The sequence below is a fragment of the Pan paniscus genome, chromosome 2, assembly GCF_029289425.2.
Source record: "Pan paniscus chromosome 2, NHGRI_mPanPan1-v2.0_pri, whole genome shotgun sequence".
Classification (NCBI taxonomy): Eukaryota; Metazoa; Chordata; class Mammalia; order Primates; family Hominidae; genus Pan; species Pan paniscus.
This window is the reverse complement of record NC_085926.1, coordinates 7,301,648-7,328,078: the sequence shown is the minus strand read 5'-3', so window position 1 is coordinate 7,328,078 and position 26,431 is coordinate 7,301,648. Positions and strand designations below refer to the sequence as shown.

General features: G+C 36.3%; 1 protein-coding gene across 8 annotated transcripts in view; it reads right to left on the bottom strand.

Moving 5' to 3' along the window:
• GRM7 (glutamate metabotropic receptor 7) overlaps positions 1–26,431 on the bottom strand; it is an 880,478-nt gene that overhangs the window by 422,264 nt on the left and 431,783 nt on the right. For 7 of the 8 annotated variants that reach the window (XR_008624999.2, XR_010111388.1, XM_034955690.3 and 4 more), the window contains exons 3-4: positions 20,140–20,281; positions 12,609–12,763 (exon numbers count right to left, since the gene is read on the bottom strand). The exons of the other annotated variant lie outside the window; for it this stretch is intronic. Coding sequence is in view for 5 of the 7 variants with exons in the window: in XM_034955690.3 (XP_034811581.1) it covers positions 12,609–12,763; positions 20,140–20,281 (297 nt within the window). In the remaining 2 variants the exon portion in view is untranslated. The remainder of the gene's footprint in view (positions 1–12,608; positions 12,764–20,139; positions 20,282–26,431) is intronic. 8 annotated transcript variants of the gene reach the window in all.

Here is a 26,431-nt window from a genome sequence, read left to right as displayed (position 1 = left end):
TACTTTTTTCAGCTAATGCACCCTCTACCTACTGGTGTACACACAACCCCCTAAGCTTATCTCTATTATCACGATCCATCCTCTGACATTATAATGGTCTGATGTTTTTTGTCTGATTCCCCAAATTAATCATGGGTTCCTTTAAAACAGGCACAGTATCTTATATCTTTTTTGCTAGGACCTACTGGTATTTCTAGGTTGAACTCAACTAAAGTTTGTTGAAGGCAAGTTCAATGAAACAACCTCACAAACTCACAAGTTGGACCACTCTATGTCTCTTGCCAAAACCTCCTAAAATCCAAACGACAAATTGGCATTTTTGTCTGAAATGTGAATTCAAAGAAAAAAGCAGTCAGTTCTTTTTGCAATATTAAAGAGGATGGAGTATTAAGAGGTTAAGGAAGTAATTTTCTCAGACAAATTACAAATAGTACAGTAAATTTAGTCTTGGAAACAGTATGTAAAACATCCTCCTTTTAGAATTGACTAAGGAAAAAGCAGTTTCTACTTAAAGTTAGAAGAAGGTCATTTTAACTTTAAAATTTCAATTAACCTACAGCACACACCTAATATCAGGAATATACTGAGCCTAAAAACTGCCCATCTTATTTAGAGGCTTTTTTCTTCCCTTTTCCAAATGAAAAGAGATTAACCAGCATCTGATTTTTGTTAAAGAACATTTAAAAAACCCCTTCAACCTCCCAAATTTATAAATGACTTTTCTTCCAGCCATCCATTTGGCTAACTTTATGGCCCTTTCAATTCCCTCTACTGATTTGCTTTCATATTAAGCCCTGTATTTAATAGTTTCAAGCACTTCTTTCTTATTGTTTTCACTCAATCCAAACTAATAATACTTTCTTACTGCACTAGGTACAGTTCTTCACAGCCCATAGGTGAGTTTGTGAGCTCCTGGCATGATCTACTGCTTGCAAGGAAGAGAAGTCTTAGCCCCAGTCTTTAATTCCTTCTCCCCAGTGATGGACCAAGTTCCTGCTTTCCTAAATGGTAAAAACAGATAAAAACTGTTTTCTTGTCCTTGTGATAAAAAAACAAATAAATTGCTGATGTCCTGAAAAAGGAAAAAAGTCAGATCTTGGACAAGTTTCAGAACAATTTGTTTTGGCAGCAGTTGATTCAAAAGATAGGACGTTTCAAAATGTTAAGACGCCTGTGATTTTTTTTCCCTTTTTCTTACTCAGTTTGTAGATTTATTTTTTTCAGTTTCAGATTTTAGACTTCACCTTTACTTGGCTCCCTTTCTTGTTCTTCTTCAAACTCTCCTCTAATAATGCCATTCATTGTTGTTTATCCTCTACATGAATAAAATCAAGAGAGGTATTTCAAGATCTTAAATTTGTTGTTTAATCATTTTAACTTTTGTACCAATAACTTCAAGAAGTCTGTAATTCCTTCTCTTTATTCCCTCACCTCTTCTTCTTGACAGCAGTCTTTCAAGTTCTTTTTGTCTACCTTGCACAGTTTTTTTTTTGTTGTAGAAAATCAGAGAATTCTAGGGCTAAAAAACATTCTCAATAACCTCTTAATCCTGTCCACTCATTTTCTATATGAAAGCACTAGAATATACTAACAAAAACATCTATCCATGCCTACTTAGCACCCCAGCTATTTTTTGTCATAACCAACACTGTAACTGATGTGGGTTAACTCCAGAACCAATCTGTTTTCTCTGTGCTTAGCAATACAGAGTAATTGGTGGCGATTATAGAACTAGAGGTAAATTGAATCATGCTGTTAAGATAGCGAAATACCTGCCTCATTTAAGTTTCTCTTAAGTTATTGCTCAATCTGTATGTCTCAACATGACCTCATATGCAAAATTAACTTGGTATTCTAGAGGACAGTATTATTATTTATTCTACATAATTATGACTTTTTGTCACTTACAATGGCCTATTCTTCGAAGATACTCAAAAGTTCTATATGACTATAGTTCTCCTTCCTTAAGGTCTGTGGTATGCTCATATAAAAATTGGGAAGAGGTTGGTGGGAATTCTAGGGGATGGTATTCACTATAGACACATCACCCCATTCGTTTTTATATTCACTTCACCAGACTTTTTCCAATCGCTCAGACGCAATAAGTCTATGTAAAAAATCACCAATGATGTAGAGACATTGTCAAATTGAATGGTCAATTCTCAGTACTTCTGCCTAACGTCGCAGCAGTACATTGATGAAGCTGATGAAATCGCTCCACTCTAAAAACAGTTACATTACCTGGTTTCCAATAAATTATACTCATATTATTTTTGTTCTTCCTCACTGGCCAGTCTGGCTTCTCTTTTCTTATCCTCGTGATGACAGAATATTCTAGCAAGTGTCCTTTGGTCCCCTATTTTCTGTATTACTTAAAATACCATCTATATTTCGATGGCTGCACAAAATTGAATTTTGTTTCCAGATGTCTCCCATAAACTCCAGGCTTACGTATCCGGTTGCTTACTTAATTGCCTACCTTCAGATATTGAGATACTTGGATAGATACTTGGATGTCTAATAAGTATCTCAAACTTAACACCTCCAGAATTGGCATTGCTGTTTGTTCCCTTAAAACCTGCTCTAATGATAGTATTCTCCATCTCAGCTGATCATAATTCCATCTCTCTAGTTATGCAAGTAAAAAACCTTGCAGCCATTCTTATATATGTTTTCCTGTTCTAAAATCCCTATTTACTTTAGCTTCAAAATATATTTTAAATCCAGAAATATCTCATTATCTTCAGCATTACCACCCTGGTTCACCCAACTGTCGTCTCTCATTTGTTTTTTGTTGTGGTTGTTGTTGTTTCTTTGTTTTGGGGGGAATAACCTCATTACCAGTCTCCTAGATATTATCCTTCTTACCCTATATTCTATATTCAGCCTAATAGCCAATATGATCCTTTAAGTACATAAGACAGATCAGGTTATTCCTGTGCTCAAACCCTACAATGTTCTCTTATTTTACTCGTAATCAATAGCAAAGTCCATACAATCACCTGCATGGTCCCATGAGATCTGATCCTCCTGTTATATTCTGACTTCATCTCCCTCTTCCTCACTGTGCTCCGGCTCATCAGTTTCTGTGCTGTTTCTCACCCATGCCCAGTGTGCTCCTTCATTAGGACCCTGGCAGTGTTTTCTATGCCCAGTACACTCTTTCCCTGATAGATACTTGGATAATTCCTTTATTTATTCAAATCACTTATCAAAAGACATCTTGATGAGAGTATCTTGACCACTCCATTTAAAATTGCAACACCCCTGACCACTGATGATTTCCCTTTTCCTGCTCTATTTTTTCTTACTTTATAGCACTTGTCAGGTGTGATGTTAGCAAAACGGCAGAGTAGGCAGCTCCAAGCTCCTGTCCCTCCACAGAAATATTGAAAAGCAAGTAGAAACTGTCAAAACCAATTTTGTCAGAATGCTGAAAAGTCAAAGGTTTACAGCAACCAAGTGAACATTAAATCAAGAAAAAGACAAATAGGATGGGAAAGCTTTGTGACATTTTTACTTGTCTTTGTCCCACCTCTTACCAGGCTTAGCAGTGGCCCTGAGAACAGAGGTCAATGTGCCTATTGTGGGATCCTCATATAGGGTTCCAGAGGGAATAAAGACGAATTTATTCACAAATTATCGTATGTGTCTGTTCTAATTTGTCTGGGGGCTACCTGAAGGATGGACAAAGTTTATTTGTTTCTTTTTCACCTAACTCAGAACTTCTCAGGGTGGAGAATAGGGAGGCATTGCTAGAAAACACTGTGAGGTGAATGAAAAACCCACAGCCACCTGGGGCAAAGGATTAAAGTTGAGGCGTGCAATTTACAGCATTAAGCCCAGGAGAAAAAGCTGGAGAGAGTTCTTTTGAAAAAAGAGGGCATTGAAAAGCACCTACGTAAAATAGAGAATTTGGAAACCCACGTGCATGTCCAGGGCAGGGTGTACACTCAGAAAAGACCTGAGAAGACCTTAAGCTTTCACTGGTGACTGACCTAGGTCAGTGCAAGCAGGAAGTGAAAGATAAGGCACAGTTATGAGGGGCCTAACTAAGGGTTGACAGAATGTCCCAGCACAGGACCAATCGGCAAAGACTGGGAGTGGTTTTTCGTTTTGTTTTGTTGTTGTTGTTGTTTTGTTTTCTTTCTAATAGTCCTGACATTTAGAGAAATCTCTGACAAGACACTGGCTGAATATAAGGTTAAAAAAAAAACAGATTTCAGTAATCACACATGACAAAGAATACAATCTTTGCAGAAATAGTATGGAAAAGTCACTAAACCAACTTGATTGTAGCCTTCAACAGTCAAGAACATTATACTAAGGGGAAAGTGGAAAATCCTATTTCTAGAGCTACTACATCATAAGATTCCAATGCCAAGGATTTGACAACAGAAATTTTTAAAAATACAAATAAATAGGAAGATATGGCTTATTCAAATGGAGGAAAAATGGACGGAAACTGTCCATTAAGAAGCCCAGACATTGGACTTACTAAACAAAGAATTTAAATCAATTATCCTAAATATCTCAAAGAGCTACAGGAAACCATGGACAAAGAACTAACGGAAAATAGGAAAAAAAGACACGACCAAAATAAAAAGTATCAATAAAGAGTAGAAATTACAGCTTTTACCACCCCTATTATTGTATATAATTTACTTATTTATTGTGCCTATTGATTATCATCTGTCTACTTCTGCTAGAGTGTAAATTCATAAGTTAGCAAAGATCTCCGTTTTGTGGTCACCAGCAATTGGCCATAGTCAGTGTCTGACAAACAGTAGACAGTTAACACTTGAAAACTGGATGAATGTTATCTTCCATCTCCAACAGCCCATTACTTATAACTTTGCAATATATAGAGATGCTAATGATGATGTGATGACAGTGAAATCAACTTTTAGGGGGGAGGGAGAGAGACAAGGGATGGAATATTACAATGTGGATACGATAACTTAGGGAGAAAGCTGCTGCTGACATAGTCAGATGAATCATTTTATAATCCTGAGCACACATTATACACATAATCAGTTCTCAATTGGGCAAGGGTCACATGAAATTCAAGATTTTAAGCTGCGAGGTATTAAATGATTTTAAAGGAAAAATCTACCCAGTGTCAGATGTGCTTATTCAATGAAACCCTCCAATAATATAATTGATGTCTAATTTCCTAGACCTGAGAAATGTTTTATCAAGACACTGGCATTCTGCTTTTTTCTTTAGAATTAAAATTCAGGATATCAATATTTATACATTTCTAATTTCAACACAAAGGGTATTTGTTGAAAATTTTAAATCTCTCTCTCTCTCTCTCCCTCTCTCCATTTTACAACTTTGCTGCCACTCATGAACCACAAGCTGTACTGACTTCATGATTGTAAGCGCATCCATTAGTTTATATTTTCCCTTAGGGACAATTCTTGCATGGATATTTTCACAAAGTTCATAATTTCTATTAAAAAGGCATGTGAAATAGCTTCACCTTATAATAGAAATTTACCAAAATATTATTTCCTGTGGTGATAAATATAGGGATATATATTAATAGCAAAGGTAACAATCTGTCTTGAAGCTATCTGAACTTTCACTCTACAGTAATGACTTATACTCCTTATTTTTAAAAAAATCATCATTTTGTAAAGCCCATTTATTCAACAGATATTTTGTAAGAGTCCATTAATTTACAGGTAATATTCAAGTGCTGGGTATACAGAGGTGAATAAGAAAGGTACTTTATTAAGAATACCTTAGGTTGCATATAACAAAATATCTAGCTTAAAAGGGGCTTAAAGATAACAGTAATTTTTCTAACATAACAACAAATACTGATGTAGATAATTCCAGGATTGGTTTGACAGCTTAAGTAAGGCCATCATGGGCCTAGGCTTTTTGCTTTTTCTATCTGTCTTTTCTGCCTTCCTCTAGTATTAATATTTCCTTTCTGTGAAGATGGCTATAGCAGCTCCAAGTATCCTGTCCTCACATGATAACATTAAAAACAGGAGGAGAGGCTGGGCGCAGTGGGTCATGCCTGTAATCCCAGCACTTTGGGGGGCTGAGGAGGGCGGATTGCCTGAGGTCAGGAGTTTGAGACCAGCCTGACCAACATGGTGAAACCCCACCTCTACTAAAAATACAAAAACTAGTTGGGCGTGGTGGCAGGCACCTGTAATCCCAGCTACTTGGGAGGCTGAGGTAGAAGAATTGTTTGAACCCGGGAGATGGAGGTTGCAGTGAGCCGAGATCACATCACTGCATTCCAGCCTGGGTGACAGAGTGAGACAAAAAAAAAAAAAAGAAAGAAAAAAAGAAAAAAAAGGAGGAGAAGGCAGGAGTTTCCCATGTGAGAATGGTCACTGCATACCCTGGTTTGGCTGGGACAATCACAGTTTATGGCCCTTTTACTTCTGAGGTGTTCTGGTTTGGATAAAATGTTATATAGTTGCCCTATTAACATGACTTTTTTTCTAAGGGAGGGAAATATCTCTATGAAGTTCCCTCAGATAATGTCATCATGCATCCCAATGGTCAGGATTAAGTCACTTGTTCATCCTCTAACTGCAGGGAAGGTTGGGTAAGTCAGCATTTGGCATTTTAAACCAACATATTGGGAGAAGTTTTCTGCTTATCAAAAAGGCCAAGAGAATGTCAAGAACATCAGTCACAAATGACAAATCCACAGTCTCCTTGAGGTAACTGGAATTTCACCAAGCTACAGTCTGCAGGAATAAATGGAATAATATCACTCGACCCTACCAAGCCCCAGGGACACTTTCCCACATGGCTCTTGCAGTATGTCCCCAAAGGGTGTCCACCTACTTCTCTCATATTAGTTTACTGATTGCCTCCCTTCCTTTTGAAGAACTGCTCTCTTCTGGGATCCTCTGGCCACAGTAGCACTGCCAAGACACTGCCAAGTAGCATGTTTTCTACTGACCCTGGAAGCCCCTCCTTTGCATTGCTGCCAAGACACCGCATGTGGTGTCAGAGCTGTTCAGACATCTGTGGCAAAGTAAGGGACAGGGCATCTCTCATCATTTATTGCCCTCTGTTAAAAAGTTCCAAAGCACTGCTCCTAGTGTCCTAAATGCTACCAAAGGTTTCAGTTAAACAGAGCTTGAGGGAGACAGGACTTAGATTCGTCAATATTCAGCTCTCCTTTATTTTCATAAACAAGCTCCTTGAAAGGAAAATTTGCTACGACTTTGTTATTGGTTAATGATAGAGGAGGAGAAATCATGGACATTTCTTACAGGTAAAAGCATTTGTGAGTAGTGTATGTGAATCTACCACTCTCTTTCCAAAGCTGTACAGTGGTGAAAGAAGAATGTGTTGAGGCTGGGTGCAGTGGCTTATGCCTGTAATCCTAACACTTTGGGAGGCTGAGGCTGGCGGATGACTTGAGGTCAGGAATTCGAGAACAGCCTGGCCAACATGGTGAAACCCTGTCTCTACTAAAAATACAAAAATTAGCTGGGTGTGGTAGCACATGCCTGCAGTCCCAGCTACTCAGGGAGGCTGAGGCAGGAGAATCACTTAAACCCGGGAGGCGGAGGTTGCAGTAAGCCAAGACTGCGCCACTGCATTCCAGCTTGGGTGACAAAGCGAGACTCCATCCCCCCCCAAAAAAAAAAAAAAAAAAAAAAATGTATTGAAACACAAGTGCCATAAGATTGAGACGGCCCAGATTGCAGAACAATACAGGGAGGATAAATGCCCTGGGAAGTCTCCTAGAACCACAGAAGACTTTACATGGGTGAGAAATATTCACGCATTCCATTAGTCCATTGAGAGTCTATCTGTTGCCACTATGTAGCTTAGCCTATCAGACTGAGATCCTTTCTTATGTATGGTCTGCCTGCCTGTTCGCTGTGGGATTTCACCTATGAGTCCAGTGGATGCTGGCCTTGGAAGAGGGAAGTTTGTCTTTTCCTTTTGACAATGAAAACTTATTTACTGGATCTGGCTCATTTTATCATTCTTCCTGTAGAATAAGTTGTCTCTCAAAGCTCTTCTCAATTCTCAATTAGATTTCTGGAGAATGACCGCATAGTTCATCTACATTTCCCAGGTATATTTGAATCTATCTTTTTTAAAAAGATTTTTCTCTTTACTATTTTATTCTTGACCTCTAGAACTTGTTCATAAAGGATATATATATCATTTTGATCCTACTTAATAACCTTGATATATACAAAGAATAACTAATTATATGTGACAGATGCTTCAAAGTGGAATAGACACAGCACACCTGAGGGGATGAGATGTGGAACAAGGCTGATGTGATGAGGAAAGGAAAGTATGGAAGGGTAGATGAGACTTATAATGGGGCTCAGAGAATGCAGAGATCTCATGCGAGAGGGATAAGGGAAGGGAGAAAAAAGAGAGTGGCAATGATGTAGGCTAAATGGCACTTGGATAGGGTATAACTCAGAAACCATAAAAAGTGGAACAAAAGGCCCTGAAGAAGCTTTCAACCATATTTTCAAGTAGTTTGGGCTCAACTATATTTTTTCAAGTAGTCTGGGTTGCAAGTGACAGAAACCCACTCTGCCACAAATAGCAGGAGTACAGGTTTATCATGCAGTATCTCATTGCTCTCTTATCAAATAAGGTGATAGGGCCAAAAGACATATGCATTGCTTAGAAGCAGCATTGTGGTTCAAGGCAATATTTTCTTTCTCATTTTTTTCCCCATTCACCTAGAGAAACCCTGTGACACAGGTAGACCATTGCAGGTAATCAAGAGAAGCTAAAGTAGGGCATATCTAAATTGGAGCCAGAAATATTTTAGTTCAGATCTTCACAGCTTTGATCTCTCCAGTTTTAGGAAAAATAAAGAATTCATTCAAATCATAAGTAAAAATTACTATTATTTTTAAAAAGCTAGCTCTTTAATGCTGGGTCCAGAGTATGTTTTGTCTATCCCTACATACATTGCAGATTTAACTCATGAACCAAGCTGTTCTACAGTCCCATTTGAAAATCATCACCAATTGTGAGAGTCATTATAGTTAGTTTTGAAAATCTACCCTTCATTATACTAGCTTCCTAATGTTAATGAGTATGGAAGAGATGAAATTATGCTGGTCCATGACCCTTGTTGGCCATAGTTAGAGGATGCCTAGGACAGCATCCTTTCAGAGAAGCAGAGCACGTTGCAGGATGAAGAGTTGAAGGCAACGTAGGCCATTAGTACTCTGCAGATTCCTTGGAGGCTGCAGAGGATTATTAAGAGTCTAGTTAATGGGGCAACACATGAGTGAGGAAATGCCAGGGATTCCTTGGCTCATCAGACAATGCAGACACACTAAAAATTACAGAAGTGTTTTGGCTCAGGAGCTGGAGGAGTGCTGCCAAGTTCTAGAGACATTCCCCAGATTTCCCATAAACACTGGGCAGGCAGCGGGACCACAGCCACCCCTCCAGGAAACTGGCTCCTTTCATCATTAAATCGAAAGGGGGGAAATGACACCCTTGGCTAAGAAACACTGAAGTTCCCTTTTTCCACAAATGGAGAATAAGTACAGATAGAAGAGAAAGGCCACTTTCAAAGAGGCAATAAATCTGCCAGCATTTTGGCCTAACACAATTTCTGCTTATTTTGAATGCATACTCAGAAAAATGCCGGCCAAAAATCCAGATGTTTGCTGAACATAGTCATGATATGGATCTAAAGGGAAAAAAAGGTAGATTACTGATCGGCTTTTCCCTTCCATCTGAGGGTATAGCATTATACAACACAAAGATATAGGAATGGAGCAGTATCATGAATATTTGAAAAATATTCTAGCCCAGCATAATTCAATATGAAACATCTGCAAAACAGGAAAAAGATAAAAGGAAACAAACAAGAAAACAAGCAAATGACTGTAGGGAAGGACAGGAAAACTTACTTGCCCACATAGGCTCTGCTCCATTTATAGTTTTATTTTAGATTATTTCATAGTTTTGTTCAGAAGCTTTGGCATAACTGAATGCATTTCTTCTTTTTTAACTTTCGTAGAAGTGACACTGTAAATGCATAGACGCTATCTTAATGTTCTGTCTGCTACGAAAGTGAACAAAACTTGATTGTTCTTTATAAGAAATGCACCTAGGCAATATGGCTAGATGGAAGCCACAGCATTTTTGTACATGGCCACAAAAAATCTTCACACTTCTCTGGGTGAGATTAGAAAATTTCATATGAACTCTTGCTATTCCATCACATTCTAACATTGTTTTTAAAACAGTGCTCTCCAATTTCATTCTTTGGAATCTTAATTTTTACTTTGCTAGTTCATGATGCTGTTCTTTGTCTGATTTTGTAAATTTGTATATTTCTATATCTACATGAAAATAGTATTTTATCTCAATAATTTATTAAACCTTTGAGATAACCCAGTAAGTTCCCTAAAATATCAGGCATCAGGGGTTAATGACCATGCAATATGTGCATTGTGTCTACATGGCATCTACAGCCTAGGAAGAGAGGACCTCAGTTGAAGCCCTGAAAGTTCTTCCTTTTCCTTGAATCTCACCCAACTCTTGCCCTTCACCCCTCCTTACAGTCACCTGAGTGAACTTCTAATCCTTCCAATGCCACCACAATCACATCTCACACATGCAGATGCTCTTCAGATTTTCAGCATAAAGTAACAAACTCCTTAGCATAGTTTTCAAGACCCTTTGCAATGCAACTTCTGGCCCACTTTCAAACTGATTTTCTGCCATGTCCTTATATGATCTGTGATTCCTCCATCCCTCCAGACACACAATCACTTAAGAATGTGTTTGAGCACCTACAACTTTCAGCAAAGAACCATGTGCTGGGGGTACGATGGTGCATAATAGAGATATTTCTAGACAGAGACAAGTAAAGAGGTAGTTCCAACAGTAGGAGATGTGTGGGATGCCATAGAAGGAATGGAAGGGGTCTCTAACCCAGACTTGGTTGGGGTGAGACGGCCACAGATGGCTCCCATGAAAAATTAACATCTAAGATGAGACCCCCAAAATAAATAGAAGTCAATCAACCAAACAGTGTAGCAATGATTAGTACTCCAGAAGAGGAAAGGGTCTCCCCAGTGTCTTGTAAATAGGAACATTCTCAAAGAACTGGAAGGATTTTAAGAAGGCAGGAGTGCAGGACAGTGCTGCAGAATAAATTATTTGTATTTTCCCTAATGTGTCCTGTTCCTTCATTTCCCTGTATCTCCGAGGGAACTTTCATCCCAGTTATCACTTCTCGCATCCAACGATATCTTCCCCAACCATATCACCACCACCCTAGGAAAGCCTCCATGGTAACTCTCTTTCTGCCCTCCATACTGTACACAATGTTTCCCATGTAGTCTCTGCTTGTTCTGACACCTGCACTCAGCTCTGTATGCTTTGAGGGTGAGAATTTTGAGTCCTCATCTTTTGTTTTCCTGACTCCTAGCACTGAGCAAGGCACACAATAGATACACAGTTTTTCCAGTGCAAGGAATGGAGAAGGTTAAAATATTGTCCTTTATTCTTGCAACCCATCTGCAAATGCATTGCCTATCTTACAACCCAGACCAATCTTTTCTGGATATGTACTGGGGAATGAAATTAATTCAAAGCCTCCCAGTGAAAACATGGGTGACTCATGGGATTTTTATCTCCTCCAGATAACAGAAAGGAAACAGTGACAGAACCACAACCTGATTTGTCTAAAAAGCCTGCACAGAACATGTAGCCTTCTGAGGAGAATAATTAATTAGATTTGAGTGGAGAGAGAATAGAAAATGCAAATATTTGATCCCTTTTTGAGTGAGAGGATAGAGTTCTTTTTAATGCGCAAAGCATGTTTTAGAGAATCTTTGGAGACATGGCCCATCAGAAAAGGAACACAAATCAGGCTATCAGCAGAGAAGTTCCTTTTTCTTTACACAGTGTCTTCTTTTAGAAACAACTTTTCTTTCCAAATTAAAGAATAACATAACTTATAATCGGCAAATTTTGTCAGATTACGGGGTGGCAACAGACACTCTTTCCTACTTCTGCCTCTCAAAATATCTTTGCAGTAGCAAGGAAGGCAAAGAAAGAGGCATACGTTTATAAGGGCAAGAAAAGGAGAGAGTGAAAACAAAAGGGACCTAGGAAGGTGAGGGGATGCTGGTGCCTGAGAGAGGTGGTGTGCTGTATTACAGCCTCCCTGAGCTGGAAGGGACCTTGAGAGATAAGGGGGGAAAGGGTTCTTGTACTTCTTCTAATAAGGAAATAATGGATGCGTTACAAAGTGAAAGGATTCTCTTGGAAAACGTAGCTCACTTATACACACTTGGATGTGTATACTTTACTTATTAACGATAAGGCTCTCCTCTCAGAAAGTTCCTATGGCATGAATGAAAAAGAAAGAATGTTTTTGCTAATCGTGATATTATGAAAATAATATGATCTCCTCAAAAGAGGAATTTCAACTAAAAGAACAGACCAGGTGTGTGGCCTCATTTGCATTTCATGGCTATAAGTTTGAAACAACCCCACATGAGTTTGGTAAAAATGCCAAACCCCTAAAAAGTCACATTCTTGGCCATTCAGCATGGCACCAGAACTTCTCTCAGCAAACCTACTGCTGACGAAACCCATACCTTCCACCGTGGCTCGCTTGGGCTGAATGGTGATGGCCCCTTCTGCGATATCTTCATGCTGGTGCAGTGGGTTTATTTTGGATCCCCAGCTGTCTGATCCCACCCAAAGAAAATGGCCAACTTGGTCAGCTCTTTTGGCTGCTGCAAGGATCTGCCTGTGGAAAGAAATATGGAAAGTTATATTAATGATAAAGAACGTCAGCTGAATCCGTGTATATTGAAAGTCAGCAAAAGGAAAGGCACTGTTCTTCCTCAAAAAGTAAATAATTGCTAAAAACTTGATAAAGAATTTATATCCCTAATATATAAAGATATTTTGTAAACCAATAATGAAAAAGATAAAGCATCTTGAGAAACAAGAGCAACTAATAGTAATTGTTAAAAGATAAAAAGGTAAATACAAATGTCCAATAAAGGTAAAGACACATAGTTACATATGTTAGAAAGGATGGAAGTGCAAACTAGACAAAGATACCAAATTCATTTCATATATTGGCCAAAATGTTTGTTTTGTTTTAAGAGTTTTGGCTTGGGGCTGGAGAAATGAGCACTCTCCTTTACTGCTGATGGTATCCATTATCTCTGAAAAGCAATATGATTATGAATTAAAGATGTTAATTATTTATTAAAATAAACAGAACTCCATGTGAAACATGAAAAATTTATAACTTGTGTATGATTGAAAGTATTATATATACATAATCAGGACAATGGGAGCAAATAAAAGAAAAAAGGGAACTAGTTATTAATGAAAAAGTTATTGCAATAGTATTTTTGGAAGAGGGGATTGATGAGATGTAACTGCATTGGTTGATCAGAAAAAGCTACAACTGAAGCCCCTTTGGTGGGTAAGACCACAGGATAAGTGGTTTATCTGTCTCTTGGGACTTGGGAGTATCAGGCACCACAGAGCTACATGGCTAAATGCAGGAAGATTGGGTCAAAGATTGTGAATAAACTGACAAAGGCCAGTTCTACTTTTTTTTCTTCCAGGCAGGAAATGACAGTTTTCTAAAGAAAAAAAAAAAAAGCAGCAGCATAGGAAATAGGTTCTGATATTGTAAACACCAAAATAGTAAAAGGTGGATAAGAGATGGTAACAAAAAAACACCAAAATAGTAAAAGGTGGATAAGAGGTGTTAAAACTGCAGATGGGGATGGGAGGGAATGACTAAAAGTCAGTATAATAGAAATTGAAATGTTAAGACACTCTAGGGATTTTAAACTTCTGCTCACAAAATGCTGGGAACTAGGGGTTTGTCACCCCAGGTAGAAAATAATTTTTCTGTAACAATCTGATACATATCAGAAAGTAGACTCTAGATATTGTTATAAAGAAGTCCTCTGATGGAATGGCCAATCTGATTCCCTGGGAACCCCATCAGTTGTCATGCACTGCCCGTGGGCACAGAGCTTTTTACTGCCTTATTCATATGTGAATTGCCAGAAGACACTCATTATTGAGGAAAATCTCCATTGCCAAATAGAAAAATTAACAAGGAAAAGGAAATGTGTGAGGTGGAGCAGAGATAATATATGGGAAAAAAAACAAAATAATAAACACATTTAAATGGGAATGATCATATCTGTAATCAAGAACAAGATATGAAAAAATAACAAGAAACAGCTCTTATTAAAAATATGAAATGAAAATTAAATTAGCATAGATATAAAGTGCAGAAAATTCTCTAGAAAGCAAAACAACAAAAAGTTGGAAAATAAATAAGAAATAAGATTCTTTTTCCTCTTATCAATAATCAACCCAAGAAGACCTATATCCAGCTAACATTTAGAGAAAAAAGAACGTACAGAGAAAATAGAGTAAATCTTTAAATATTATTTTTAATAAATAAAAAATCAAAAAATTGAAAATACAAATTTTCAAGTTTAAAACTTAGCCGCATAATGGGAGGAAAATCAAGCACGTCACGAAATATAAGACCTCTGTAAATAATGAGAATGTTCTAAAAGCTCTTCAAGAGAAAATGAGAAGACATGAAAAAAACAAAAAAAGAAATGATATTATTAACCTCTCAAGAGGCAAAAAAGAAAAGAAAAGAAAAAAAAAGGATGGATGATGGATGATGGAGCAATGGCTTCAATATTCTGACAAAAAGACTTTAAAATTTTAACATTTAACACACAAAGAATCTCAATACAAATAGAACTTGCATATTTGTTCAGTAGCTCTATTAGATTTTTCCTTCCACAATTAGAACCCTAAGTTCCCTATAAGTTAAGAGTTCTGCAACTCATTAGTCACAATAGCTATTTGTTGTAAATCACTTCTTTACCACGTATGATGCATTAATTAATAAAAATAAATATGAAGCCGCACATTACCACCCTAACTACTAATTAAGGGTAGAGGCAGAATGAGAACATTTTTTAGATGTAAAACACACGAAAAAGTTTTCCCTTAATTTACTCTTAAAAAAAAAAAAAAAAGAAGCTACAGGATATGCTCCAGCAAAATGAGGAAATAAATCAAGAATAAAATTCAGTTAGGGTCCAGAAAAAAGGAAGTGGTAAAACAAAGAGAGAGTGAGAGGAAGAAACTCTTCAAATGATAATAACTGATCCAGATTAAAACAGAATAATGAAAATTTCAGGAAGAAATATTCGGGAAAAATAAGGCAACTCAGGTAATCTTATATATGAACATATGGAGAAAAGCGAAAGGCCTATAACAACAGAAAAAATATTAAAGATAACAATGAAAGTATGAAGACTGTCATATTAACTCCAAAAAACAACAAAATGTTTTCCAAAAAAATAACTACCATAGAAAAAATACTTGATGCTGTAGTGCATCATATTTATATAATCACAATAATGTAAATACTGATTTTTGTCAAATTAAAACCTGATAGAATATTATGACTATAGAGATAGGAATAAGTTCTGTTTAACATAAGAATTAGAAAATATTTAAAATTAATAATTTAAAAATTGTAACATGTACACATTATGCAGATAAAACCAGAAGAAACAGTTTAAAGAGTTAAAGTAACTGCCAAAAGAGAACAGAACCAGGAAGCATGGTGAGATGGAACAGGAGACTAATGTTTTGCATCAAAAGTACTTTAGTCATATTTTAGTTTTTTTATGTATTTATTATTTTCATAAAAATAGAACAATCAGCCGGGCATGGTGGCTCACGCCTGTAATCCCAGTACTTTGGGAGGCCGAGGCAGGTGGATCACAAGGTCAGGAGATCAAGACCATCCTGGCTAACATGGTGAAAACCCGTCTCTACAAAAAATTAGCTGGCCATGGCGGCGGGCACCTGTAGTCCCAGCTACTCGGGAGGCTGAGGCAGGAGAATGGCATGAACCCGGGAGGTGGAGCTTGCAGTGAGCTGAGATCGCGCCACTGCACTCCAGCCTAGGCAACAGAGCGAGACTCTGTCTCAAAAAAAAAAAGAACAATCAAATGTTAATACTTCTGGCCTAGAGATACCACTTTGATAATGTATCCAAAAATGACCAAATATGCTATCAAAATGTCTGTTCATTACTGGAGTTAACCTAAGTACAGAGCAATGGGAAACTGGTTTAAAAAAAAAATGACAATACATTCAAAGGATGAGTTCTAGAGCAATCACAAATATACTTAGTTTGATTTCCACAAGGTATCAAACTAGATACTACACATTAAAAAAGAAAATTAAAATTAAATACATGATAAAAGATTATTTAATTTTCACAAAATAAAAGCTGGCCAAAAATTGCCTGTATATGTGTATATATGCATAGTTAAAAGCATAGAATCATATCAAGGCACCAAAAACATAGAATGACATACAATTTTTATTAACACGTTTGGGGAGGTGCTGACGAAGTTTGAAGAGAAAGGCAGGGATAAGCCAAGTAAAACAGGAAAAGAAAGTAAAAACTGATACAAACACAAAAGTATGTTCAGTTTAGTATATTTATGTAAAATTTGGAGGTTATAAGAATATAATTAAAGCATTTAAAGTACTTGTGATATGAAATGATTAATCTATAATATGAATTGTAAAAGATGACAACATTCTATGTGATCTTTATTCTGTTGAGGAAAATTTGTGTATGTATAAAAAAATGTATTGCAAAAATTAAACCAGAATTGTATTAGCAGTTATCTCTGAGTGCTGGAATTGCAGGTTTTATAGAAGATTATTTAAAATTATTGTTTGTGATTATTCTCCTTAAACTTTAATTTTTCTAGCAAACTGGAGGCAAAGTAAAATGTAAGGGTTCCTTTTATTGAAAAAAAAATAAAAAAATCTTTATTTTCCAGTGGATTTACAATGAGCATGTGTTTCTTTTATAATCAGAATAAATTATTTTAGAAAAAGAATCCACGCTTGTCTAAAATCCAAATCATCAATACCCATGACTGATTTAGCACTTATCTTAGCTTTAAAATCTAGATATTAATGTCTTCTCACTGCTAGCCTCTGACAAAGTATTTGAAGTTAATGTTCCAAGAAACCTCAAATTTTCCCATCTACAATGTAAATCTTCCGAAGAAAGAAATAACGTAACATTATGGGTTATCAGTACACTTCAGACACTGTGTTTAAGATCATGTTTTAGAATAAATTTTTATATGCTGTTGGCTTTTAGTACTGTGCTCAAGAATAATTATTGTCATCACTATTATGAATGACAATACACAATAATGTTTAACACACAAACAAGTCCAATGCAAAAAGAATGGGTATGATTATTGAATATAATTATTGAATACAGTTTACATCCAAATATGAAAAACTCACATTACTTGCAAGTCAACAGTATTATAACCAATTAGTTACCAGAACTAATTGCCATACATCTTTTATGTGCCTTGTGCAATCTATTTAAAAATAAACATGAGGCCATATTTTACCAAGGTATTACATATTTAGCAAAAGTGTAAAATGGGTGTTAAAAGGACTTATAAGATGAATAAGAAGGGTACTAGCAGATATTTTTTAAAGTACTGGAACAGAAAGAGTAATATTATGAAAACAAAATCTCATAGAAACCTAAAATACGAAGTGAGGAAAATAATGTTGTAAGATAATTTTGTAAGGAGAGAAATAATACATTTAAGGGATGATCAGAATCAGGATCAGCTCTCTGGAACTGGAGAAGGGAATGCTTGAAATAGACCTTGAAGAAGAGATGTAAGTTAGACAGATAGATAACGAGAGAAAAAAACATCGTGAGCAAAGACCATGATGGAGAAGTAATCAGAACAAATCGGAGGATAAGAGATATGCATTTTGGATGGAGAACTGGATGAATGCAGATGAGGCCTAAACTGTAAAAATGAGACCATATATTAAATCACCAGGAAGTCCAGAAAAAAAAGAAGCTTATTGTTAAATTATTAAATATGAAGCATTAGGTTAGGAATTTCATTCACTTGTTCAACGCCATTTATTGAGCTACTATGTCCTGAGTCCTGTAATAGTTATTGACAATACAAAAGCAAGTCGAAAGAGGCATCATTTCTGCCCTAATTTTATGAACTAGTGAAGAATACAGACATTAATTAAACAATCCAACAATAAAAATGACACCATTCACATAAACAATGAAACTGAGTGAGTATGAAGAATTTTCCAAAGTGACATTGATCAGAGAAATCTTCCCTGAGAGGACAGCACTAGAGATAGCATTGAGGTGTTGAAGCAGGTAAGGAAACATGGGCCAGGGAGGGGGAAAGAATGCATGCAGAATTGGGAGGGAGATCATACCACGGCAGTGTGCCTACAGTAGCAAATCATGAGGGAATTTGGAATAGAGTAAGACTAGAAAGATGAAACAGCCAGATCACCCGAAAAAGAACTCCGAAGGATGTTCATTTGATTGGTAGGTGACTTGAGGCCCAAAGAACCTGGAAGGCAGTGGGAGGAACTTGCCCAAGGTCAGACAGTGCTCATTATCTAAGAAGCAAGTAATCCTCATTTAAAAATTCAAAACTCTTTCCATTTAACAGCCCTGCCACCACGCCTGTGGTCAGAGCTTTATACCAGGAGATGGATGGATTCCGGAGCAGTGTCTAGGATACACAAAGCAGGGAGAGAGACAGGTTTGAGACGCTGGTGGTAAAGACATTGAAAAATCCAAGCAGGAATTTAAGGGCCCAGGCCATTAAACCTTTACCCTGAATAAAAGATTCACCTTCAAAGTCAATGATATATTATTTTGAACTATAAGATAGACAAAGATTTAAAACACACATAAACAGCTCTTTCACATCAATGGAAGTGTAAATTGGCATGACTTCTCTGGGAGACAATATTTATATATTTTTAAGAAGGGACATATTTTTGTCTTAGAAATTTTTTAATAGGAATTTATTTTATAAATATTTATAATATATATAAAAAGTATATTTGCATGTTATGTTTTTATCACATTATAAATTTATACATTGCATAACACATTGTAGATTAACATATTTTTCTATTTATATTTATACACACAGATTTGTGCAAAAGGAAGTTAATTACAGCATTATTTATAACTTCAATAGACTGTAATCCAAATTACATGTCAATTAATAAGGAACAGTTAGATAAATTACAGTACCTATGTAAAATAAAATTCTGCCTGGCTATTGAAGACTGAGTAGAAGTATAGGTACTAATATTCAGTGATCTCCATGATAAAATGATAAATAAAATGCTGAACAGGAATGCACACAACATGCTACCATTTGTGTAAAAACAAGCAGCACATCCCTCTAGCATATATACAGAATATCTCCACAAGGATATACAAGAAACTTTTCATTAGCTATTGTACCTGGAGAGAACTTGTTAGCTATGCGACAAGATGGAGATTGTATGTTTATTTTAAATTTTGTAATCAGGTTTATTTACTGTTTATTCTAAAAATAAAGATTACAAAAATAAATATTCTAAAAATTCTAAAAATAAGGACTCCGGACCAGGTTGGTAGTGATCAGAAAAGAAAGCAAGAGACATTTACATTGTGGAAACATGTCAAAGCTTGTTTCTGTGTGGCTTGGCCAACAATACAAGGAACCAGGAAAAAAGCAAAGTCAAGATTACAAGCAGATTTTTGAGTCCAAGAAGGATCAAGTTCTGAAAAGAAAAAAGAAAGTGGATTGGAGAATGTAGAGGTAGGACAAGTTTTTGATTTGAACATATTGAAGTTAAAGCACTAGCAATAAAACCAGAATTTTAAGACATTTTTCTTTTACGTTAAGAGAACCATTCTTTGGATAAAAATCTGTTATTAATATATTTGGGAAAATTTTTAAATAAAAGCACCTTTAAAAGATCTAGAGTTTTTTTTCTGTTTTTACAAATAATTGAATACATTTATTTTGCTAACAGAGGGAAAACACGTGACCATAACATGCTACGACTGTATGTGTTGGGTAGAGGCAAGCACAGACTTCGCCGCTGTATGATTACAGCTTTGATCTTATGCTATCTTTTCCTGTCTCAGCCAGCAGCCTAATCTTTCTCTCTCCTAAAATTGCAACATGCATATTAACAATTGTCACCAGTTATTCTTACTTTATATCCTCATCGTTGGCAAAAATCACGACGGCCCTGGAGTTGGGGGTGTCCAGGAGCTGTTTGATAATTCTATCGAAGTCAATGCTCCTGTCTTTGCGTTCCTGGGGGATTCTCACGGACTGGGCAATGCAGAGTCCACCTGTTTAAGAGAAGAAAACATAGTGTCAATAATGTTTCCACAGAGATGGCAAAGGAGCCAAGGAAGGTAGATGAGGAGGAAATTCTGAATCCTGGATATGCAATACTTCCTTGATGCTGTTGCTAAGCGAGGACAGCATAACACATCATGCTGAGTCCTGAGATGTTATTCATACCTAATGCACTTTCCATGGTATTACACGACATTCTCTTTATAGTGCACTTACAAATATCTAATTATTCCCAGCAATACCAATGATATTACTTCAGAGGAGGCAGGTTTAGGTAGGAAGAAAAAGTGGCTGGGTTGAAGAAGGTTTTTAAAATGAATGCAATACCCCTTAATAACACTACAAAAAGTAAACCACAATAAAGAAACTTGAACAGGTAAAGCTCTGTGTATCTCTGTTACTTTTGTGGCGTTTGCATTCCCAGAATTTTTTTCCCTTTATACCCATCTCTATTTTTAAAGATCAATTCCAGTGGAATAAGTGTAATAAAACTAAAACCAAGAACATCAACTATACTAAATCATAGCAACAAACACTTATTGACAACATACTATGTGCCCAAGCCATCATTAAGTGTTTTACAGATGTTATCTCATTTAGTCTTCTCAAAAATCTTATAAAGTATTTAGTATTGCTCATTTTATGTTAGGGAAAGGAAGGAATAGAGATATGTTAACTCCAAACTTGTCAGAGCCAGTATGATATTAATTGGCATTATGAATTTCAAGATGGAGAAACATGCATCAGTTTACTAACCAATGTGTATACATCTTACTTCCCTGCTTCTTGCTTAGCAGCTGCTCCTGGATCTAGCATTTTATGAAACACACTTAAAAGCCAGCATCGATGAAAAGGGTAGAGGAAATATTTGTAGAAAAGTCCTAATGGCCGTCCAAGGGGCACAAGACCCAGGGGCAGAGACAGGTAAAAAACCTTACTCTAATGTGTAATGTGTTTAGGAGATATTTGTAATCAACAAGCCCACACCTAGAACATGGACAACTGGGTGGAAGCTTCTAGACTTCCACAAACATAGACAAATATAAAATCACATACAAAATTAAGCCTTCATTACACTGGAATCCCCATTAGTGTTAGCTCACTCTAAGTGGCTCTCAACTTTCAGCATGCATGAAATCACCTGTGGTCCTTCTTTAAAATATAAACACCCAACAAAACTATCAGTCATCTTGACCTAATTGACAACCCACACAACAGAAACGCATTTATTCTTTTCAAGCACAAATGCAATATTTATTAAGATAGACCATATTTTGAGCCATACAAATAACATTTTTAAAGCATAGAAATAATGTAAAGTATTTTCTCAGTATAACAGAATCAAAGTAGAAATCAATGACAGAAAGATAAAAATATCTCCAAACACTTGGAAATTAAACAACACACTACCAAATAACCCATGCATCAAAGAGAAGTGTCAAGGTAAATTTTAAAATATTTTGAGCTAAATATAAATGAAAGTACAATATATCAATATTTGTAAGTTACAGCTAAAGCAGTGTTTAGATGGAAACATAGCATTATATGTTTATATTCAAAAAGAAGAAACATCTAAAATCAGCAACCTAAACATTCACTTTAAGAGAAAATAACTGAGTAAATACCAAAAAAAAAGCAGAAAGCACATAATAAAAGGTAAAGCAAAAATCAATGAGTTTGAAAACAAATATAATACAGAAAAACAATGAAATCAAAAGCTGCATGTTTAGCAGAGCATGATTGTGAAAACCTACAGATCCATTACTCAAGAGACTGAGGAGGGAGAGTCACTTAAGCCCAGGAGTTGGAGACCAGTCAGGGCAACATAGCAAGATCCCAGCTTTTTTTTTTTTTAAAAAAGCTGTTTTTGAAAATATAAATAAAATTGATATATATGAAATGTAGACTGAGACAAAAAGGGAGAACTAACAAATGACCCTATTTAGGAATGAAAGAAGGGTAAACCTGATGATCTCATGGATATCGAAATATAATATGAGGATATTAGTAATAACTCTACATTAATAAGTTCAGCTATGTAAATGATATGAAAGAATTTCTTGAAAAATACAAAGTACCAAAACTGAATGCATAGTAATCTGAATAATACATTAAGATTGAGTGGGTTTTATTCAAAGAACAAAAGGCTAATTTATTATTTGAAAAATCAATCATTATTATTTACATATTGTCAGACTAAAAAAGAAAAACCATGAGCACCTTAATACATGCAGAGAAAGTACTTAACAAAATTCTATATATATATAATATATATATTTATGATAACAATACTAAACTCTGTAAACTAGAATTAGAAGAGAATTTCTTTAGCCTAATAATAGGCATCTATAAAAATCCTACAGCTAGCATCACATTTAATAGTAAGAGACCACAAGGCAAGGTTGCCCTATCCTGTTCAATACTGTAAATAAACCCTTGCCAAAATGAGGAGGGGAAAAGAAACAAACTATATACATGTTTCAAAGGGAAAAGTAAAATCAGTTCTATTTACATATGACAGAGAAATCCCCCCCCCAAAAAAAAGCTATCAAAAAATCTCCAAGAATAAGTGCCTTAAACAAGGTTGCAGGATATGAACGCAATAAACAATAGTTGGTCATAGGAAGGAACTACTGAATTTTACATTGAAACACAACGCCATTTAATAGTATCACCGAAAAACCAGTCCTGCTTAGGCAACAAAATATGTACAAGGTCTGTGTGCTGAAAACTATAAAACATGGCTAAAATACATTTTTAAACGTGTAAGTAAATTCTTCCCAAATCTATCTATAGATTCAATGCTATCTAGAGCAAACTCTCAGTAAACATTTTATTTTATTTTATTTTTATAGACCTCAACATCTAACTTAACATTTATATGGAAAGGTAAAGGAAATAGTCAAAACAATTCTGAAAAGTAAGAAAATTAGATATTCACACCACTTAAGTTTAAGACTTACTTTCAAGCTACAGGAATTAAGCAGTGTAATGTTGGTAAAAAGTATAGACAGTTGAATCAAGGGAAGAAAATAGAGGCTCAGAAGTATACCAACACAAATATAGTCAACTGATTGTTGGCTAACATGCGAAGGAACTCAAAGGAAAAAAATAGTCTTTTCAACAAACGATGCCAAAATAATTGGATTTTCTTATGCAGAAATAATAAATCTTGCCTTATATCTTATATAGAAATTAACTCTAAATAGATAATACACCCAAGTGTAAAATATAAAGCTAGAAAACTTTTAGAATAAAACAAAGGGAAAATCAATATGACCTTGGGTTTGGCAATGAGTTTTTGAATATAATATCCAAAGCACAATCTATAAAGAAAAACGCGATAAATTGGATTTTATGAAAATTCAAACCGTTTGTTCTGTGAAAGACAGCATTGAGAAAATGAAAGCACAAGCCAGACACTTGGTTAAAAGTATATGTTTGATAAAACAATGTATCCAGTATATATAAATAACTCTTAAACTCAGCAATAAACACACAAACTATCAAACAGAAAAAGATCTGAATTCACTTACAGAAGAGCCTGTGAAGCACATTTCTGATCCCCACTTCTGGAGATTCTCACTCAGTCAGTTTGCGTAAAGCCTGTGAATTTGTAATTGGAACAGGTTCCCAGGTGATGCTGATGCTGCTAGCTTAGGGCCCACGCTGCTCTAGGTGAAACTGCTGCAGGTGGTCAGATTTTGAGGCATATTCACCTGGGTGTCTCCATATTGGTTGTAGCCTACTCAGGTAGAAGTAGAATTTGTTCAATGATATTCTAGCCAAACATTTTTTTTTTTTTTAGGGAGCTCTTAGGAAGGTGGCATAGAGAAAAGGAAGGAAAGGGTAAATTATTGTGCTTTGTTATAAAGCTCACAATGGTACAGAGAGCCAGCAACAGACATATCCCTGGGCAATGGCGACTACAGCCTCAATGCCATGATTCCTCCAAGTCTGGAAAGCATTATGGAGGCTAGAGGGATGAAACCATCTGCAAACTGTCCTGGGACTCCTGGGGAGAAGAAATGGCTACTTTACCATCTTCTCAGCAACAGAAGGGGTATAATTTTGGATGGAAACCCAGCTTCTCATCAGGACTCAATTACAGCTGAGTGATTAAGCAAATTGGAGCAAACTCCATTTGGCAACATGTCTAGTGGAGGGGCAGTCTGCAAACATGGATTGAGGGCTCACCCGGTGTACACTAGGGGAACGGATATGTGGAGTTTCATGACTGCAGAATTGAGACGCTCATCCCTTCTTACGGGGAATTGCCCGCAGGTGAGCAAAATTAAACAACTCAACAGAAGACAGAGATTGGCTATCAGCGTGGTAATGGGGATAAACCTGTTCATAAAGCTAAAACGTAAAAAGGAAAGAAAATTGGAAAACAGAGAAAGAGAAATAAACATGCTGTTTTGATCATCAGTTCTTCGAAGGCTTGAATTGTACCTGCTGGAAAGACAATCCATCCCTTATTTGTCTCAGATCCATAAAAGAATGTGGCAGGTTTAAAATTGCACTTATATTGTAAGTAGATGACTTCAACATAAACATTCAAGCCATACCAAGTGTGTCACTGTGAGACAATAATGATGGTCCCATGTACCTACCAGCAAAAAATGGAATTGTTCATGGCACACAGACACACACATACCTGGTATTTGAATATCAGTTAGTTTATTTCTCAGTAATGGTGATAATTCAGCACACCACACTCTCCCTCTGACACACGGAAAATCTAATCAGAGTTTGGTGCTGCCAGTTGGTATTGCAATTGCCAAATTAATTCACACTTCTGTGGGGAGCGAACAAGTAGGGAGAACTGGAAAGTCTCATCGTAAATGTGGCAATTGAAGAGCCATGACAGATAGGACAACTCCATTCATAGCACCTCAGCTTTCACTGAGAATGTCCGCTGTCAAAGGCTTGAGAGAGTGATACATACAAGAGAGATACATACAAGCCACTGAAGTAACGAAAAGAATTTCAGAGTCCCAGAAATCAATCTGCTTCTTGATTTAGAGCTGAAAACTGGTCAGTTTTCTGTCTGCGCATGGTAGCTAGCAATCTTTAGCAACAAGAAGAATCTCAGGAATCACACCACAGATGCTTTCCAATAAAATACTTTTATCTCCCAAATGATTATGAATTATTTTTAATCTAATAAGCAGAAACAACAGAAAACAATTTAAAGCCTGAAACTCAATCCCGAGAGAGCTGATACACAATACAGCTCTATTGATGATTCTATTATTTAGATATGCCAATTTTATTTAGCAAATATTTATTGAGACTATTATAAGAAAAGCTCAATTTTTTTTTTTTTTTTTGAGACCAAGTCTCACTCTTGTCCGCCAGGCTGCAGTGCGATGGTGCAATCTCATCTCACTGCAACCTCTGCCTCCTGGGTTCAAGCAATTCTCCTGCCTTGGCCCCCCGAGCAACTGGGATTACAGGCACACACCACCACGCCCGGCTAAGTTTTGTATTTTTAGTAGAGATGGGGTTTCACTATGTTGGCCAGGCTGGTCTAGAACTCCTGACTTCAGGTGATCCGCCCACCTCAGCCTCCCAAAAGTGCTGGGATTACAGGCGTGAGCCACCGCGTCCAGCCTCAATGGTTTGTTTGTTTTTTTTTAAAAAAGAAATAATATATGTAAGCAGTAGAAGAAGCCTTAGAATACCTATATCCAATTCTCCATTACACATGGAGAAACTGAGATCCAAAGAGTTTCACAGAGATAATATTCATCATAGTTGAAGGACTGGGTCTCATGAGTTCTGTCTACATGCTGATGCTATTCTAAGTACTGCTTATCTATTAACACATTCAATGATTATAGCACCTCATGAGTCAGGAGAAAAACAGAGGCATTCTGAAGTTAAATAACTCACCCCAAATCACAAATTGAATGGCAGAGTAGTACTGAGGTTTTCATCTTTCAATACTTTAAGCTAAATGACAAGATAGTTATCTGTCCTCACATACTCCACAGATTAAGAGGAGAAGAGGATACATATTATAAAAGGAGATAAAGGTACATACAACACGTCTTGTTAGAGGAATCATCAAAGGTTTTATAAAAGAAATTCAATTTCAAATGAGATATTAAATGTCTGTGAAAGGAAGGATA